The 18,611-nt window shown below is 41.8% G+C and overlaps 1 protein-coding gene and 1 long non-coding RNA gene across 2 annotated transcripts; one reads left to right on the forward strand and one right to left on the reverse strand.

Annotated features, from left to right (window-relative positions):
- Positions 1–395: 395 nt before the first annotated feature.
- Positions 396–1,542, forward strand: LOC118684328 (uncharacterized). Its single transcript, XR_004979817.1, has 3 exons — positions 396–515; positions 1,249–1,383; positions 1,474–1,542. It is a non-coding gene; the product is annotated as an uncharacterized LOC118684328 (long non-coding RNA).
- A 3,724-nt stretch (positions 1,543–5,266) lies between these two features.
- SNAI2 (snail family transcriptional repressor 2) lies at positions 5,267–8,818 on the reverse strand. Its single transcript, XM_036379144.2, has 3 exons — positions 8,621–8,818; positions 7,509–8,054; positions 5,267–6,548 (listed from the first exon to the last, which is right to left on the reverse strand). The coding sequence occupies exons 1-3, from the start codon at positions 8,697–8,699 to the stop codon at positions 6,367–6,369; spliced, it is 807 nt and encodes a 268-aa protein (XP_036235037.1). The 5' UTR covers positions 8,700–8,818; the 3' UTR covers positions 5,267–6,366.
- Positions 8,819–18,611: the final 9,793 nt, after the last annotated feature.

Below are 18,611 nucleotides of genomic sequence, written 5' to 3' on the forward strand. Positions count from 1 at the left end.
TTTATTCATTGTCAGCTCTGGATGATCTGCCAGCCCACATGAGAGGGCAGGTTACATTCAAAAGAATTTTCTTTGGTTTAGGGACATGTGCAAAATCTGAGCTAATTGCAGTGCAACTTTATACTTTAAATGCTTTTTATTAGCGACTTAGCAGATGTCTGATGGTACTCAGATGTTCAGAGCTTGTACTGGGAGCCCACTGGACTAAGTGAGAAGTGGGCACTTCTCTGAGAGGGATCTGTGAGACTAAGCTGCTGCATTCCCAGGTCTTGCTTTTGGAAAGGTGTGGAGAGGTGATGGTCAGGAGCTGCTGCCATTTGATGGCACAGCACGGAACATTTGTTTTTCATTCCCATGCCTAGGGCTGTGCAGAAGCCACAGAAATGCCCACATCTCCCGAGCATTAAAAGATCCATGATCCCCTGACTCTGACTCCCTCTTCGACGCATCTGGAAAGGAGATGATTCCTGTGCAAGGCAGAGAAAGCAGTTATGGAACAGGCTAAAACATGAGAGGTAAGGAGAATGCAAGGGCTTTGCAAAGGGAAGACTGGCTTTCTGTAGTCCCCCTTGGTTTTGCAAAAGGCTTTGTTTTATAGGATAGGTAAAATAAACTTCTAGGAAGCTATTCTGATCCAGAACATGTGGCATTCTCAGTCATTCCTATGCCAAGTGGAGGGACAAACAGCTTGAAGAACTTCTTAGACTTTGTCCTGCCAGACAGCACCCTTATGTTTGCATTTAAATCCACTTTTTCAATTGAGGGGTACTCTAGCAACAGAATGAGGCACCTCTCTGAGGGATTTTCTGAAGTAGATTCCCCAAGCCAGGACTGAAGTGAAAGGATTTGTGTGTTTGAATGTGCAGCTCTATGTCTATTTGTGTGAAAAAAGGTGTGAATATCAGCCTGTACCTCCACTGCTTTTCCAAGTTTACAGAGTGAAGGCTACTAAAAATATTGGAAATGTGAATTTGAGCTGGTATTCATGTGATTCCTGTTTTCCATGTCTTCGTTTGAAAAAAAAAAATTAAAAATTTGATTGTATAACTGAAAGATATAAAAGGTCTTTTATTCCTTCTTAGCAAGGGCTGCCTGTGACCTTTATCCTTGCAGTTACTTAGTGTATGCACTGGACGGTAGAAGAAAGAGGTACACAAACAAGGGATGGGAATATTTGATACCCTGGTAAAAGGGATAGAGGTGACAGATATAACAGAAGGCAACTGTTGCATAACTTTTGTCTTGCAGAGATGTGGGGAGAACAAAAGAAGGAGGACCATGAATGAACACTTATTTATGTTTTTGTACCCAAAATGATGAGCGCATCAGAAAAAGAAAAAAAACAAACATTGCTTTGAATGGCATTCTTGAAGTATTGGAAAAGTAAGTGAAGAGGATCAGGGTGACCAAACTGACAAACATAAGAACAGCACCATTATGCACTTGTTAATTATTATTTTTTTTTATCTCTAGTCTGGTTTGGCTGAGGCACCCTTATGCTGCGGTCTGCAATTCTTGCTGTCCCTGGAAAACACAGCCCCACACTCCACAACCTTCAAGGTTCCTGAGGACTTTGTATGTGTTTAAAATGAATGAAAGATTTTGGGAAAAAGCAACAGAGAATGCAAACATTGTATTTGTTTCTTTTCTACTGCTTTGGCTATTCCTACAAGTTTTATGCATCCTGTCAGCCTCCCACGAGAAACTGAATGGTATTTCCACCTCCACTCAGCACTGGTGCAGCCCATCTGCAGCACTAGGTCCAGTTCTGGGCTCACCAGTGCAAGGCTGACATGAGAATACCAGAGTCCAGGGAAGGATGACAGAGGGAATTAAGAGATTGGAGCACCTCTCATATTGGAGTCACTGAGACAGCTTGAAAAGAAAAAAGCTCAAGTAGGATCTTATTAATGTGTATAAATTCCTCATGTGAGGGAGTGAAGACTACAGTCAGACTCTTAATGCTGCCCAGTGACAGGACAAGAGGCAGTGCACACCATCTGTAGTACAGAAAATTCCATTTAAATGAAAGAAAAATCCCTTTGGTACTGTAAGTGTGACTGAACACTGGCACAGGTTGCCTGGAGAGGTCATGGAGTCTCCATTCTTTGAGATATCAAAGCCCCATCTGAACACAGTCCTGGGTAATCTGCTCTCCTGACCCTGCTTTGAACAGGGGGCTGGGGCTAGTCAATATGCAAAGGTGATTTCCCACCTCAATCATTCCATGATCCATGATTCACTTGAAAAATCTGTTTTTATTTCTTGCAGTTATCATTTGGTACTACAATATATTCAGGTTGGAGTGCACTTCTCACCTTCTACTCCTCATATTTCTGTGAACCAGAGTTATAATTCATATAATCAAACTTTTAGACCACCTACTTTAAAGAGACAAACCCCAACACTTGGAACAGCTAGTAAAACCCATTATTTCCAAAGCAACAATACTCATAACTGAAAATGTCTTATTCAAAAATAAAAATAAGTTTTCAAATTAAATATTGATTTATTTTGTGACAGGGGAAATCAGCTGTGGCAGAAGACATCAGAATTAAATTACCAGGTTTCTCATTGTTTTCTTTTTACTTGAAATTATGGACTCTTTACAGTGTTTCATTTTTATATGATTTTATGGGGCTTACAGTAATAGGCCCTGAGTTTGCTCAATGACAACAGGAACCATAATAATCCAAATAATAGAGAGAAATACAGAAGAAAGATTTAATGGTGCCTTAATCTGAGAGGCACGTCTTTTAACCCTTTGGGGAGTGTATAACATGCTTTTCCTAACTCTGCATTACATGGGAGGATAATTGCAGTGCTTTGAGCCTAAAAGTGTACTTTGTTCTTCTTCATTTAATGCACATCTCCCTTCATTCTGCAGCCTCTGAAGTGAAAAGCATGCCCAAACAGAAGCAAGGGAAGAAACACATGGAAACCAAAGTGAATCAATTATTGCCTTCAGCCTTGAGAAATTAATATATTTAACTTGTAACTTCACAAGTGCTGAGGTGTTTTCACTTTTCTCTGAACACTGAAAGAACATTGAAAGCAGGTTGATAGAACATCGTAAAGGAAGGACCTGGAGCACATATTGTTCAAAAATTAAAAAAAGTGACAAATTTCAGAAAAGAGTCAGTCAAGATATTCTGAGTACAGGGACCATGTTTTCCTAAGAAAGATTTAAAAAATTTAAAAGATTATTTGGATATAGAACAAGAGATGTGTTGTGAAAAGTGTTGCAATGGCCAAAGAGATTCCATTTGCAGGTTGACCTTGGAGGGAGCTTCTCCATTGTGTGTTGAGAAAGTCATAGGAGTCATCAACCAGAAGCTCAGAACAGAATTCAATTTACACTGATAAATAGCTTGTGCAGGTGCAGAAGGGCATTTCTAAGGTAATGAGGTAAAACTATTAATGGAATATGTTTTAGAGAAAGTCTTGACAGGGAATAGAAAGCAGTCACACAGGAAAAGCAGAGAAATTTAGCTGCTTGGGAGGTTTATGCTGCAACTGGACAGAGAGCTGGGATCTGTGATAGTGTTCTGTTTCAATTACAAAGATGAGCCAAAAGAGCTTCTAGCCTTTCCCATCTTTGTGTTTTATGACTACAGGTGTTACAGGCATGCAAAGTAGCATATCTTAATTGTCATCTCCAAATCAGACCAGTTCCACTTGTGTTTGGTTTAGCATACTGTATTTTGATGAAGTTTTCATCTGATTTCCCTTGAGGACAGCAGTAGCATTTACACTCACTCCAGAAGTCAAGCTCTTATACTGTTTAATTTACTATGGGCGGAGAGAATTTAAAGTGTGAATTAAAACAATGGAAACAGCTTTGTGGCACAGCACAGGAGAGCAAACCTAGAACAGTACAAATAGCTGTTGACTGCCAGGGCTTTACTCATACTTCAGTAAACTTTGCTCTGGGAAGAAGGAGCTGCACAAAAAGCTGCTGGAGCCTACAAACTTCAAAGCGAATGACATGGAAGTGCAAATCAATAGAGAAACCACATGAAACTTTTCAAGGGTATTTGATGCCTTCATGCGTTCATTTTGAAATGTTACCTCACAAATTCCCACTAACCCTATCTTTCTTGAACTCACCAGCTATTTCCTGAGAAAAAAAAAAACAAAAAAAAAAACCCTAGCAGCTCCTAGGGAATCATTATTTTAATGCTTGGAGAATATGAAAGCTTCACTTGAGCTTCATTTTTCAGTATCATGCTTTCTGTGGAGAAAAGGTGCAAAACTTCCCCCTATTGCCTGCATTATTCCAGTGCAGTCCTGCTGAATCCCTCCTCCAGAACTGGGCTGGAGGAGACAGGAGGCATATATGAACTATTAAATTATTTTGCTGAAACATACATTTTTTTCAAGAAATGTTCACCTTGTGTTTACACATCAATGACATTCTTGGTAAATTGTTGGAATTTTATTTTTGCTATTACTTGTTCTGGTTGGTACCCTAGTGTAGACATGAGGGTCTTCAGACTGGATGCCAGCTGGTGCTTGTCTGTTCTCTAGTTTTGTACTTTGCTAAAAGTTGAAAATGGGGTTGTTTCACACCAGTCAGCAATGATGAGATGTGATTTGTTGAAGTTGTAATACTTTCATGTAGTTCAGATCTTGGAGTACTTAGTCAAATCACCTGAAGGAAAAAGATTTCTACTTATTACGGAATAATTTCTTTCCTCTGATATATTAGCTGATATAAACTTGTGATGCATTCTCTTGACAGTTCCGATATGTAATACATTTTAATAAAATCTCTTTAATCATCTTGAAATTGCCAAATATATTATACTGTCACTTGACTACTACTTTAAAAGAGCATCATGCAAAGAGTGTTGAACTCCTGTAAGGCTCCACTGACTTTAATGAATTTTGGATCAGGCCTGTATTCCCTGATGTGAAAGTCTCAGGGAAAGTACTACAAGGCCTCTCCAATAGCACCCTTTCCTCTGTTGAAATGCAAGAAAAATGCATTGCTCTTAAATGTTTTTGATAAAATATATTTCACAATGTTGTCAAGTGTAAGTAGAAGAAAAGTGTTTTAGAGCATTGATTAGAGAAATGCACTGTAAGGTTTAAAGTATTTTAAAATGCGATATATATATTCCTTTCTAATGTTTAGAACTTGTGGAGTCAGTCTTCACATCTGAAATTCACTTTAATCTTCGTTTGGTCATGTAGAGACATTCACATTTTTCTGTGCTCCAAAGTGTGTACACAGTTGTTTAATCAGAACAAACAACAGAAATCTTACTTAAAAATGTTTATTGTAAAAAAGTGGCTAGAAAACAACATCAATTTCACTTCACACTTTCTTCAAGTTATCTATAGATGCTGCTATGGGCAACAATTTGCTTTCATTCATAACACATTCAATCATATAAAAATAAAAATATTTACATTATGTCGACATATTTTACAAAATCATCAATAAAAAGGCACTTGGAGGGGTAATGCTGAAAATATTGCATTTCCTTTGTGCATTAAAAAAAAATAATCGTAAAACTCCCGTGGATCCCCTCTCTTGCACTTATTCCCGTTTTTAAAAAACAAAAATGAAGTTTAGAGGAACTATTTCATATTAAAGTATGGTCAAGCATGCACCAGGAATGTTTGAAGCTACAGTATTACCTTTTTTAATTTATTTATTTTTAAGGCACATGCAGTTAATTTGTGGCTTTTAATTTTTTCGTACATTCTCTTATACTTTCTTCCCTCTTTTAGTTATGCAGTTTTAAAGCATTTCAGGTCATTAATGAAGGCCTTGGCTCCTAATAAAATAAAAAAAACACAGCAATGAATAATATTAAACATTTACTAAGTAAACTTGGAATACTTTTTAAGGCACCTGAGATAAATGGTGTCTAGCGAAATTCACTTGGGTAGTATTTTCATTAAAATTTCCACTTAAAATACTGTTTCTTTGGTTGAAATGGCTTGGCAGGAATGTAATGTTAACTTTGAAGCCTTTTCTAAGCAAGAAAAGACGACCTACATTTGGCTCCATCTATAAAGAAAGCTGATAATGCTTCTTCCTTTAGATCTACTTGAAATGTCATGCATGGCGTCTTTCCCCCTATTTCAGAATTCACACTTAAGAATGCAAATGTATGGCAGAACAGAAACTACTTAAAGCTCATTTCTACTGACATTCTAAGTTCTTCCACTTGTTTATTTGTTTGCTTGTTTGGTGGTGTGTTGGTTTGTTGGTTTGGTTTCTTTGTTTTTTGGTTTGCTTTTTTATTTTTGGCTGAAAAGTAGACGAGAAAACGCCTTTGGATTTCCACTTATCATTTAGAACAGAAGTTGAGAAATGCATCAAGTCCAGGTAAACATTGACTGCATGACTCAGTGTGCTACACAGCAGCCAGATTCCTCATGTTTGTGCAGAAGAGACATTCTGGAGAAAGTTTTGGAGCAATTTTTGCACTGGTATTTCTTCACATCTGAGTGGGTCTGCAGATGAGCCCTCAGATTGGATCTGTCTGCAAAAGCCCTGTTGCAGTGAGGACAGGAAAATGGCTTCTCTCCTACAAAGGAAACATCAAGAGAAAATAGGATAAATCTTAAAAAAATAGAAAAAAAAGGTACATGTTTGGGACAGGTAAAACCAGCTTTTATGCTAAGAAAAAAAAAGAACAAACAGAAATGACTTGTTATAAGAAAAAAAATGTCTAGTAATAAGTTAATCAGGCCACAGATACAGCAGCTTTCAGCACTGCTGGCTCTTTTGCAGAACTCCAGTCTATTGAGAATATGTTGCAAAGTGCAGCCTCTGAAAACAAGCTGCTGACACTGTCTGCATCTACAGGTGCATGCAATACCTTTACACTGGGCTCAATCCAAAATTTTCAAACATTTTCATAGAACATTTTCTGCTTAGACTCTGTGAATTACTGAGGAACAAGGGCTTTGTCTGAAAAGCAGCAAACAGCTGTAGAGACATTACATTGTACCCAGTGTTATACTCAAGACCCATTTTTGCCTCAATAGAAAAAACCCAACCACGTTGCTGATGATGGTTTCTAACTTGAGGTAGTGCATGCAAAACTTGCCACCTGCTTAAGGAGTCAGAAAGCAGCCCCTCATGCATTGCCTGTTTTTTGCTGCCTGATTTCAGAGTCAGCTGGAGCCTTCTCAAAGTTAGCAATTTCCAAAGCCTGAAAGTTAACATAAAATCCTTAAAGCAAAAGCTTCAGCTAGTGGAAATTGTCTAAACCATCCTAAAATTATCAAGGAAGCAATGCTGATTTATGCCAGTATCTGGCCTGCAGTTATGGCACCATGCTAAACCCCCCCCACTCCCACCTTCCCCCTCTCCCTGCAAGAAGGAGAATTTAGCCTTTTAATGATTCATTTGAAATTCTGGGGATGCATTTCAAGATTAGTTGAGAAACCATGCTGGTTTTATCACCTGTGGAGAAAAATACCAAAAAAGGCATCCCGATGTTATAGCAACAAGAAACTGCAAATGTAACGCTTGCTCTTACCAGTGTGAGTTCTAATGTGTCCTTGAAGTAGCCAGGGTCTAGAGAAAGCCTTGCCGCAGATCTTGCAGACACAAGGTAGCGTGTGGGTCCTGATGTGCATCTTAAGCGCTCCCAGGCTGACATACTCCTTGTCACAGTACTTGCAGCTGAAGGATTTCCTAGACTGGGCATCACAGTGCAGCTGCTTGTGTTTGGCCAGCCCAGAGAAAGTCGAATAGGTCTTGTTGCACAAACTGCACTGGAACTTTTCGGCTTCGATTGCATGAGGGTCTGAAAGCTTTGACTGGATTCTCTCCTCTTCATCGCTGATGGGGCTTTCTGAACCACTGTGATCTTTGGAGGAGGTGTCAGAAGGTGGAGGTGGGCTGACTCTTCCCAAAGATGAGGGGTATCCAGAGAGCGGAGAGAGGTCATTGGGTAGTGGAGACGGTAGCAGCCCAGTTGTAGTCCACACAGTAATGGGGTTGTAAGCTACTGAGCTCAGGATCTCTGGCTGTGGGATGATAGGGACTGGATAGCTTTCGTACAGGTATGGGGATATAATCACTGGAGAGAGAAGAACATTTTAAGGTAAGAGAACCAAAGTGTATTTCAAAAAGCAGGAAAATTAACAGTTTGAGGATTAAAAGCTGCACAAATGAAACACTCAGAAGGGTAATCTGAATATAAGGGGGATTCAGGAAATACTGTTTCATACATATATTCTGACGGGTAGAGACAGTGCCCTTGAACAGGCAAGTTGCAGCTGGAGAGTCCCTCCAAGGCAGCATGCTGCTTCGAAATCTGTGCAGCCTGACACAATGAAGCAGTGAAACTTCCTGAAGTATTTGAATAAAAGTTTCAATTCCACCACCAACAGAGAGAGAACAGGAAAACTCCAAATGCTTTCTAAGCAACTTGAGTTCAAGTGGACGAGCAAACTTTCACGATTCATCTTGGTCAGCACTGACATATCTCTCAAAACTCCCTCCTTGTAAGCGGGAGAAAATAGAGCAAGCAATGAGCTAACCCGTCCCCTGCAGCCTGCAGAGCAATCCCACCCTCCTCAGCACTGCCACGCCACGACCGCAGCCTCAGAAGCGGCGCGGCGGCACCCGATTCCGTTCTGTTACCTGTGTGAGTGTCCAGCTCGCTGTAGTTCGGCTTCTTGGATGAATTGAAATGCTTCTTGACCAGGAAGGAACGTGGCATTTTGGATGCAGGCTTTGTGCTTCTCGCAGACTCTGTGTCCTTGCGGGGGCTGTGGCGGTCCCGGGCGGCGCAGCGCAGGCACACGCGGGGTCACTGCGGGCGCATCGGTCCCGCTCCTGCTCCTGGTCCCGCTCCTGGTCCCTACGGCGCTGCCGGCCCCGCGCAGCCCATCCACTCCCGCTTGTGCAGCGGCACTGCCGAGGCGCCTTGAAAAGTGCTGTAAATACCCACGAGTCAGGTGCAGGGGGGAAGGGTTTTCCGCTCCTCCAATCGCTTCGGGATGTTCTCAAGCACTTTTCCAAAGAGGCTGTTTTTCTGGGAGGGCTCTGGGGCTGCTGGCTCAGGGATCCAATCCCACTCGGAGGGCTTGGTTCAGGTTTCAGCTCCTCCCGCTGGAGACAGCTGTGAACGGGGGAGAGAGCTCTAGCAGAGCGCGTTACCCTGCTCCGAAGTGGGGGGATGTGGCTCTGTAGAACTGCAGTCTACAAAAATGTATTGCTCAAAATTCTTGAAAATAAAGGTCAGTTTACTGATTCAGCTGAAATATATATATTTTTTTCCTTTCTGACAGAGACCTGGATAAGTAATAGGCACTGAAACTTCTTTTCCTTCTTCCTCCCACCCTTTTTTGCCCCTTCCCCCCCTTTCCCCCCATTTTTCTTTTTCTCCTCCTCCTTTTTTCCCCCATTTTTCTTCTTTTTTATTCTTCTTTCTCTTTTTGTTTCTCTTTTAAACGAATCTGGTTTCCAGATGTTTGATAGGAGAATTACAGTGGGACAAGCTGTTCACTAAGAGCAGAAGGGGTAAACACACACACACACACACACACACACACACACACACACACACACACACGACACTACAAGATACCAAGTTGGCCGGCAGACCTAATGGGAGGCTTTGAACTGAATGTGTGCCTGCTCCATTTGGGAGCTGCCTTTGAATTGTGCTCAGGAGAGGCTGGAGACGAGCAGCCTGCCTCCCTGACCTCCACCCTTTCAGACAGAAGGACCAGACAGATACTGCAAGAGAATTCAAGGAGATGGAGAAGCCTTGGGAGCATTATATTTCAGAGGAGGGTGATAGTCTTTATACAATATGCATACTGCTTCAGACTGCTCATATGAAGAATATTTTCTCTTTTGTTTTAAAAATCTGCAGAATGCAAAACCTCGACCTTTCCTTCCTGGGGAGTAGTTATGTCACTCTTTTGCCTATCTTCTTAGGACACTGCCAAGGAAATTTTCCTAATTATCCAAAGCAGTTAAAAGATGCATAGATAAGCAACCCCCCCAAAATTATAGACTGTGTAATCTAAATGTCTCTTAAATGCCCTTCTCCATTAGTATATTTTAGGACCTCTTGATTTCCTATGAAGGTTTAATCTATGTTATGTATTTCATTTAAGATGAAAGTCTCTTAAATGTGCCACAGAGTGTTCTGGTTATCTAGATTGATTTACAGGAGATATTTAGTCACAGATAGGTTTTTTAATTTTAAAATATTTGCATTTTGGAAATATGGACAGCTGAGCGCTGTTAAATTTCTAGCACAAATTACACTCTGATTGACTCTTGGTCTGCCCACCCCACCCCTTCCCCCCCTGGTTGTGTGTTACCTCCACCTGCCTGGGCACATACCGGCATGCCGTGCTGGTGTGATGCTGGAGCTCTCTCTCCTCTTGGCAGGAGGCGTGGAGGGTGTTTTACAGAGACCACCCCAGCCCGTTTTTGCAGCAGGTGTTGGAATAGATGTGAAGGAAAAGAAAAAAAAAAAAAAAAGCCCAATGGGTATGTTAAGACATGCAAGAGCAAAGTGCTTTGTCAAGCTGCATGACTTCTTAATCTTGGGGAATACCAAAACAAGTGCAGGGAAAAGTTAGCCATTTTCAAGAACTGATTAAAAAGATTCATCTGTTCATCATCTGACTCTTGTGTCTGTTAGTGAAAGGTGCCATATGAATTTCCAAGTGGCAGGGAACATACGCAGACTATGGGAGGAAAGGGAAAATGGCAAAGAAAGTGACTTTGCAGGTTACTTGCTTTGCAGCTGGGGCAAAAGGAACAGAGGTGGTTTTTCCAGAACAGAGAGCAGTGCTTGCAGAGGCACAATCTGTTACTTTCCTCATCTCCACAGAAATGAAGAAATCCACAAAGCATTTTTTAAAGGTTTCATTTGCGGTCCTGCTTCCCTCTCAGCTCTGTTCCATCTGACAAGTCCCTGTCCCCTGCCAGCTCTGGGAAAGCATTGCATTTCAGGATGTGAGGCATTAGTCTGTATCTAAATAGTCTGTTACATGAGCTGTGATTCAGACCTTGAGCTGGTTTAAGTTTGTGTGTTGAAATGAATGGAGCCATGCAGATTTTCACTGGCTCGGGATCTGTTCTTTTGTGTGTTTGTTAAAAGTAAAGGCTCTGATTCACCAGTGAGGTTCTCCCTCTCAGGGCATTTTCACCAGCATAGCACCGGGGTGATGCAGTTTAAATTAATTGCACTTATATAAATCACAGGAGCGTAAGCAGTTAGCCCACTGGCTGAGCTGATTGAAGGATGTTAGGAATTGGATAGAAGGCATGTTATTACATGGTCCTGAAAGGATATTAGCAGCACATACTACCTGAGTGAGGTCTGCTGTCAAAAAAAGGGAGAGTCTGCGTGAGGAGTGGGTGAGTCAGAGCAAACAGGTGTTCTGGGTGTTTACGGCAAATGTGGATGAGAGGGCACTTGGAGACGTGTGGCATCCATCCCCATGCAGGAAAGGCAACACAAAGGTCGAGTGCAGAATACAGGAGGTTTCCCCTCCTTGGAGGAGCCAGGGAGGTGTGGAGGGTGGCGGGTGACTCTGATTGATGGTCACGCTGCCTGTGGGCAAAGCCTTGCACCCACCTTGGAAAAATCAGGCCTACAGCTTCCCTCTCACATTTTACAAGTAGCTGGTCTTTTAGAGATTCTTTATGTTTTCACTTTGAAAGCTCACGTAAAGCTGTCTTGTTAATGCCACTGTGCTGCTAATTGCCACTCTGCAAAGTGTGTAGGAAATGATCCAAGCAATTCTGCTGCCTGAAACCTTGGCATGTGCTTTGCAGCAACTAAATGATTAGGACCAGAGCTTCAACCCTACAGCAGAAATGGCTTTTTTTTTTTTTTTTTTTTTTTTTTTTTTTTTTTTTTTTTTTTTTTTTTTTTTTTTGACATCAGGTCACTTGTTCCTGTGCACAGATAACAAACTGTGAGCTTTACTTTAGTCTCCCCATTTCAGGCAGCTTTCCCTGTCAGGCTTTCTGAGAAGGGCTGTAACTTTGTTACTTGGAAATGGAAGGATGCCAAAAATATGTTTATTATCAAAGAGGGAAGAAGAGCCCAAACTAAGCCATCAATAGCTTAGATCTTCTTATGACAGCATTAGTGTCCCTACCAAGCATCAATACTAGCAAAAGTGTGGATCAGAAAATGCTAAATATCTGGATAAACCACAGCAAAATCAAGAAAAATAGTTTCAGAATATTAAATGAGTTATGTTGGATCACTGTTCCCATATTTCTCAGGCAGTGTTTTTAATCATTTTGACTGCCACGGGGTCCATGGAAGGCAGCACAGCAAGGTTTGGAAGAACCCCCAGGAGGCACTGAGCCCACTGGAGCTCACCAAAAATAGCTTTGGAGGTTTATTGATGCAGGTGACGACTTCATCCTGCAAGAGGTAGAAGCTCAAGTAACTCACACCTACAGAATAGCTCTTGTAATTCATAAGCCTCCTACATTTCAAAGGAAAGCGTGAAATGGTTAATATGGGAAAAAGAAAGGTGGGTTTTCAATAGTCAGTTGAATGTGGAACATATCAACTCAGCTTCAGTGTTACCCTATGCTTTCATATTTCCCTCTTGGTGCCAGCTGATATATCCTGGAAAGTAAAGACATGGTGTGACTTTCAGAAGCAGGAAAACTTCAGTAGCGCTAGAAACTAAGCAGTACTTCAAATGTGATTAGATTGGATGCCAGAGGGAAATAAACCCAAAATTGACAGAGTAGAGGGAAAACAATTAGGCAAGGGTGTTCTCTTCCATCACCCCAGTGTATATGCCTTAATAAATTTTGAAACAAATGCTAAGAATACCTTTTCTTTCACATTTTGATCTTCTTTCCAAACACTGACCTGAACTATCAGCAGAAATGGCAGCAAATTTAATGAAGGATTGTTATGAAGTCATGTCAAGCTCCAGTCTTTTAGGCCCTAAGTTCAATAAGGTCACAATAAATCCGTGCATTTTGGAAGATTTTTCCCAGTCAAGTAAAAAATCTCCACATTTTGAATGTTTTGCACAACTAAATACATTTTTTCTAAAATCAGTAACTTTGCCAGAGTTTAGGCATGTTTAAGAGATGGTGATTGAACAGCAAAAGTCTGATTCAGTCTGAACTTTCCAATATGTCAAGGCCCTTTGAAGAGTGTCTCTTAAAGATCTATGCCTGCCTATATTTTATATGTATCTATATGAAAATAACTTTCCTTAAATATAAACTTGAATTTTGTAATGGATGCAGATTGGATCCAGCAGGTCAAACAGTCCTGGCTTCTGTGTGCCACTCTCCTTCACACCTGTGTAGCATCACCGACTTAAGAGGGGTCATTTTGGAGTCAAATTAGCCCATAATGAAGGAACCTGGTCATAGTTCAATTTTCCTACATTGTTTCTACATGAAGATATTCTAACAATGGGCCAAATTCCCCTGTCATTCCCATCTGTAATATCTCCACTGGCTGCAGCTGACCTATTTCAGATTTACTCAAGCAGAACTGAGATGCAATTCTGGTCCAATGAACACAACCCTGTTTATGTGTGCGGTGCTGTAACAAGTATTGGTTACCCAAAAGTGTGTTACATCCCAGGACATCGCACTCTGGAAAGCAACGCCGACCTTCCCGTACGCCTCTGCGTTATCCACGCGACGAACAAAAGGATTGGGAGCGCTGCCCTCGGGATGCAGGGAGCGAAGCGAGGCTCGCACGGCGTTGTGTGGTTGGAAGGAGCCACCTGCTGGGCACCGGAGCGGCTGCCGGGACAGCGATGCTCCCGAGCCAGCGCCGGGCCGGCCGCCCCACCGTGCGGCCAGTCCGGGAAATGGGGATGCTGCCCGCGCCGGGATGGATGGATGGATGGATGGATGGATGGATGGATGGATGGATGGATGGATGGATGGATGGATGGATGGATGGATGGATGGATGGATGGATGGATGGATGGATGGATGGATGGATGCATGGATGGATGGATGGATGGATGGATGGATGGATGGATGGATGGATGGATGCATGGATGGATGGATGGATGGATGGATGGATCACTGCCCTCCTCGCTGCTGGTGGGGGCTCTGGGAAGACAAGGACAGGGCGCCAGCAGCAGCAACCAGACGGTTAAATCGCGTCCCCACTTTTATTATCCGACCATCTATGACTTGTGTAGCTTTTCATGGTTATTGTTCACTGCCTACAGCAAAGTGAGACACGAAGGAGTCATATGAGATTGGCTGCTATGGAAAATGCATGTCTCTGTGTGTGTGAGCACCCAAGAGAGATCATAGAATGGTTTGTGTTGGAAGGGATCTTAAAAATCACCTTGTTCCAACCCTCCTGTCATGAACACAATTCACTAGACCAGGTTGCTCAGATCCCCATCCAGCCTGCTCTTGAATACTTCCAAGGAAGGGGTATCCACAACCTCTTTAGGCAACCTCTTCTGGTTATATTAAAAATTTCTTCCTAATAGCTAATTCGAACCTACCTTCTTGTAGTTTGAGGCCATTTTCTCCCTTGTCCTATCACTATAAAACCCTCTAAAAATCCCACTCTTTCTTGCAGTCTCCCTTTAGGCACTGCAATGCTGCTCCAAGGTTTGCACAGGGCCCTCTGTAAACCCTTATTTATCATGTGTTGTACATACCACATTACAGTCTACAGACACTGATCTCTTCTCTGTGGTGACCTGTGACAGGACCTGAGGGTCTGAATGGCCTGAAGTCACACCAGGGGAGGTTTAGGTTAGTTATTATTAAAATGTTCTTCACTTGGAGGGTGGTTGAGCACTGGAACACGTTCCCCAGGGAAGTGCTCTCTTCACCAAGCCTGACAGAATTCAAGAAGTGTTTGGACAATGCCCTCAAGCACATGATGTGATTTTTCGGGCTATCCTCTGCAGCATAGTTAGTATTTCTGTTTCAGTAGAAAGTCATCCTTTTGCTAAGTAAACAGAGGATGAGAGCTGCTAAATTTGCTGCAGTGGCACTCTTCTGCTTCATCCTGAGGCCTAAGCACCTTCTTCAATCCCTGCTGCTTAAAACAGCAGTAGTGCTAGAAGGCTGGTTCACCACCTGTATTGCCTGTTCTTCATTCCCTCTCTAATTAATCTATTGCTTATACAGTGGATTGCAGGCAGATGCTGCACTTGGCTATTCTTATACCTTCTTACATTGACTTTAAGAATTTCATCTTTCTCAAGGACCATTTGGAAGTTGCCAGGGCCCCAGAGATTTCTGGCAGTGCAGCTCTCTCTTCTCCTGAGAAGCAGCTTCTTTGCATTTAGACTAGTACTCTGCTCCTGGCTCTGTGAAGCTCGATAAAGACATCCTCTGCTATCTTCTTAGACAATAATTGTTGCCAGCTGCAGGCCTGGTGTCTGAAAGTCCTGTTTTGTCTTTATCTGTTATCGCTGCACTAGCTTTGAGGGCAGGCTGATGTCTGGAGCCTTTTTCTTTCCTTCAGCAGTACCTGGCAAAAGACGTAGTGCAGATTGCAAGGGACTGGGTGGTTCAGCATGCCAGAACCTATTTTCGACATTGCAACCAGAGACTTTTTTAGTTCCAGACAAATCAAGCAGTATATCTTAAGGATAACACACAGTGACTTCTTTGCAGGGCTGTGTTCCCTGATGGGAGATTTTCCAAACATCCAAGGCATTTTTGAGAGCTTTCCACCATCATAAAAAATGCTAAAGACAGCAAAAATGAAAAAACACAGCTGCCAACTCTGTTTTCCATGAGTTTGAGTGTGTCTGGGCTTCCTGTTCTTCCCACTTCCTTCCTCAGCAGCTCCACCAGACCTGAGGGATGTCTGTAGTTTGAGTTTCTTACTAGCTCTTGTGAGAGCCTTCATCTGACTACAGTATGGGCTGGAGGAGTTGATCTCCTTACACTACATCTCTGTTAGGCTGATAGAGAGGGCACCAAAGGACTTTTATCTTTTCCTTTCATGGTGTGGACAGACACAGCTGAACTGCTGGTTGGCTTTACTAATGTTCTGTGGCAATGGTACTGCCTTTGCATCAGCTATTGTACATTTCAAGTAATAGTAGCTTAGTTTGTTAGTTTGTTTAATTTCTGTGTAAACAACTGGCTTAAAAAGTGTTTTATAGCATATTACCAGCACTTGGCCACACTTCTTCCCCCTCATGTTTGTCTTCCTCTTGGTTGTGGTGGGAGTAAGCTACAGCTGTCTCTGCACATTGCCGAGAACTGGATATATCATTGATCTCAGAGTTCAATTAAAACTGTGTTGGTATAGCCAAATACTCAGCTGAATTTCTGATGATATGTCTCTCTAGCATAATTTTCCATGGTCCTGAATATTTCTTCTGCAATAGGTCAGTGCTCATGTACATTTCCTGTTCTTCCTGTTTAGAAACATGCTGGATTAGTGTGTCATCAGTATTCAGCTCTGCAAGGTGGTATGAAGTGCACAATGAATGACTGTCTCTTGGGAGATCATTTCTATGCCTCTAATACTGCATGAAAATTGCAGCAATCTCAAACTTGTGATGAAAGTATTTTTTTTTTCTTTTTGGGGATATGAAACCATTGTTTCTCTGCAGTCCTGTTCTGTTTAATCCTGCTCATTCTTCCCCAGAGTTGTGACTTGGTGATGAGATCTCACCAGCATCTCAGCAGCCTTCCCCACAGAGGCTGCTGAGGATTTGCATTTGACTTGTGGAGTGTCTGTGTTATGGGTAGTGCCTTTTCCTCCAATTCTTCTTCATATTTTATTTCTTAGTGAATTGTATCTTTTAGCTGTACTGCTATAAAAGACAGAGTGGCAGATCTTTCCTGAACTCACCACTGCCGGTACGGTTTGTGAATAAGATAGATCAGAGCACTGAGAAACCGCATTGCCATGGATGAATTGTGTATGTACAGATACTGATATATGTGTTTCTACATGGAAGAGATTGGAGACTGCCTTGAGGCTTAGGCTCACAGCTGACTCATGTCTTCATGTGTAAACTGGCCTAAAGTAGGGTGGCTACAGCTAAACTACCTATTAGAAACAGTCTTATGAAATGTTGAAGGATGTCTAGACCATAGCTGAGAGGATGCTAATGCCTACTCTCCAAAGCCATGCTAGGAAAATGCTAAAAATGAAGCTGTGCTTTGCCTCTGTTTCATCTGCTAATCCAGACATAACTCATATTACTGAAATCAGGCTGATTCTACACTGAAGGAAATATTTGCCAAGATGTTGAATGCAGGTATATTGAACAGGGCAAATTTCTCTCTAGTGTCTCATACACACATTTCTTTACAACTTTTTTTATTCCTAACAAGTTATATGCATTGTACTGTGTATGATGTCCTGACACGTATCTGTTCAGGAGAAAAAAAATAAGAAAAAAAGATTGATTTATGTGTTTTAGTCAAATGATGCTGTAATTTTCTTAGATGTAATTTCAGAACTTCTAAATCAGCCAGTAAATTTCTAAAATTCAGGTTATAGATTTTTCCACTGCTATCCCTTTACTTTAAAACCTTGTTGCAGCTTCGTCCACAATTATGAACCATCTGTTTCAGTTTATTTTGTATCAGTTTAGTCCTAGCCTCTTACCCATTGCTATCCTCCTAGCCTCTTATCCTCACAGCTACAGAGAAACTCTAGGTACTTGGTAAATGACTTGAAGAAGATATAGATATTCATGACATCTGGGTAACGACTACTATTGATCCCAGATGTCTCACTGCTCTTCATGGTGGATGCGATAGAGGCAGGTGATAAGAGGAAAAATGATGAGTCCCATGTTATAAGCAACACCAGGAAGCAGAATGAGTAACCAGTATGACCAGCTTACATCTTTTGAAGTGGAAGTAATAAAGACTTGCAAGAGGAGGTGGCCTGTTGTAAAATCACTACTAGCAGTCATTCTGTGGCTGATATACTTCACTAAAGAAAGCAAACATTTTGTAGGAACACTCTATATGTGATAGCCTGCATTTCAAATGGAGAGGTCTTTGAACCTTGGAAGAGTCACATCCTTCAAACTTTAAAGATTACCTTACATCTTTTTCACTCATGATAGAACAGGAGTCCAAACAGCAGGTTTTCAAGATGAAAGGTAATTCTACTGTTAAGGCTTGATTCACTTCATCTTGAGAAAAGTTTCATGTTTGATCAACCTGAGAAACAGGTTCCTGTTCTGCAGCAGATTCCTGCTGCTTGTGTATCAGCTGATGTTTCTCATTTCTAAAATGGGGCTTATGACATTCCCCTATCTTCCACAAAGTTCTCAGGACTACTGCTTTAAAGCACAGACAGCATTAATAAGGATTAGTGCCTTGGAGTGGAAGGAATTCCAGAAGAAAATTCAGATGTGGATGAGGAGGGAACAGAGGGAGGAGGAGAGAGATGTAACTTGAATGTGCAGCCTGAAATTCCTTCAAGGTTGTGTCAATTCCCTCCTGCCCCCAGAAACAAGAGGTGGTGCTGTGTTATTTTGTGCTCCTCCCTTCTGCCATTCTGCTCCTGTACCTTTTGTGCACCTTTCTTATTCCTTGGCAGAGTAAGTGTGAAGTGCACAATGAATGATTTTTCATGCTCCTCCTCTGGACTTGTTGCAACAGGTCAACATCTTTCTTGTGTCTCTGAGGTACCATT

Source organism: Molothrus ater, chromosome 1, assembly GCF_012460135.2.
Source record: "Molothrus ater isolate BHLD 08-10-18 breed brown headed cowbird chromosome 1, BPBGC_Mater_1.1, whole genome shotgun sequence".
NCBI classification, from domain to species: Eukaryota; Metazoa; Chordata; class Aves; order Passeriformes; family Icteridae; genus Molothrus; species Molothrus ater.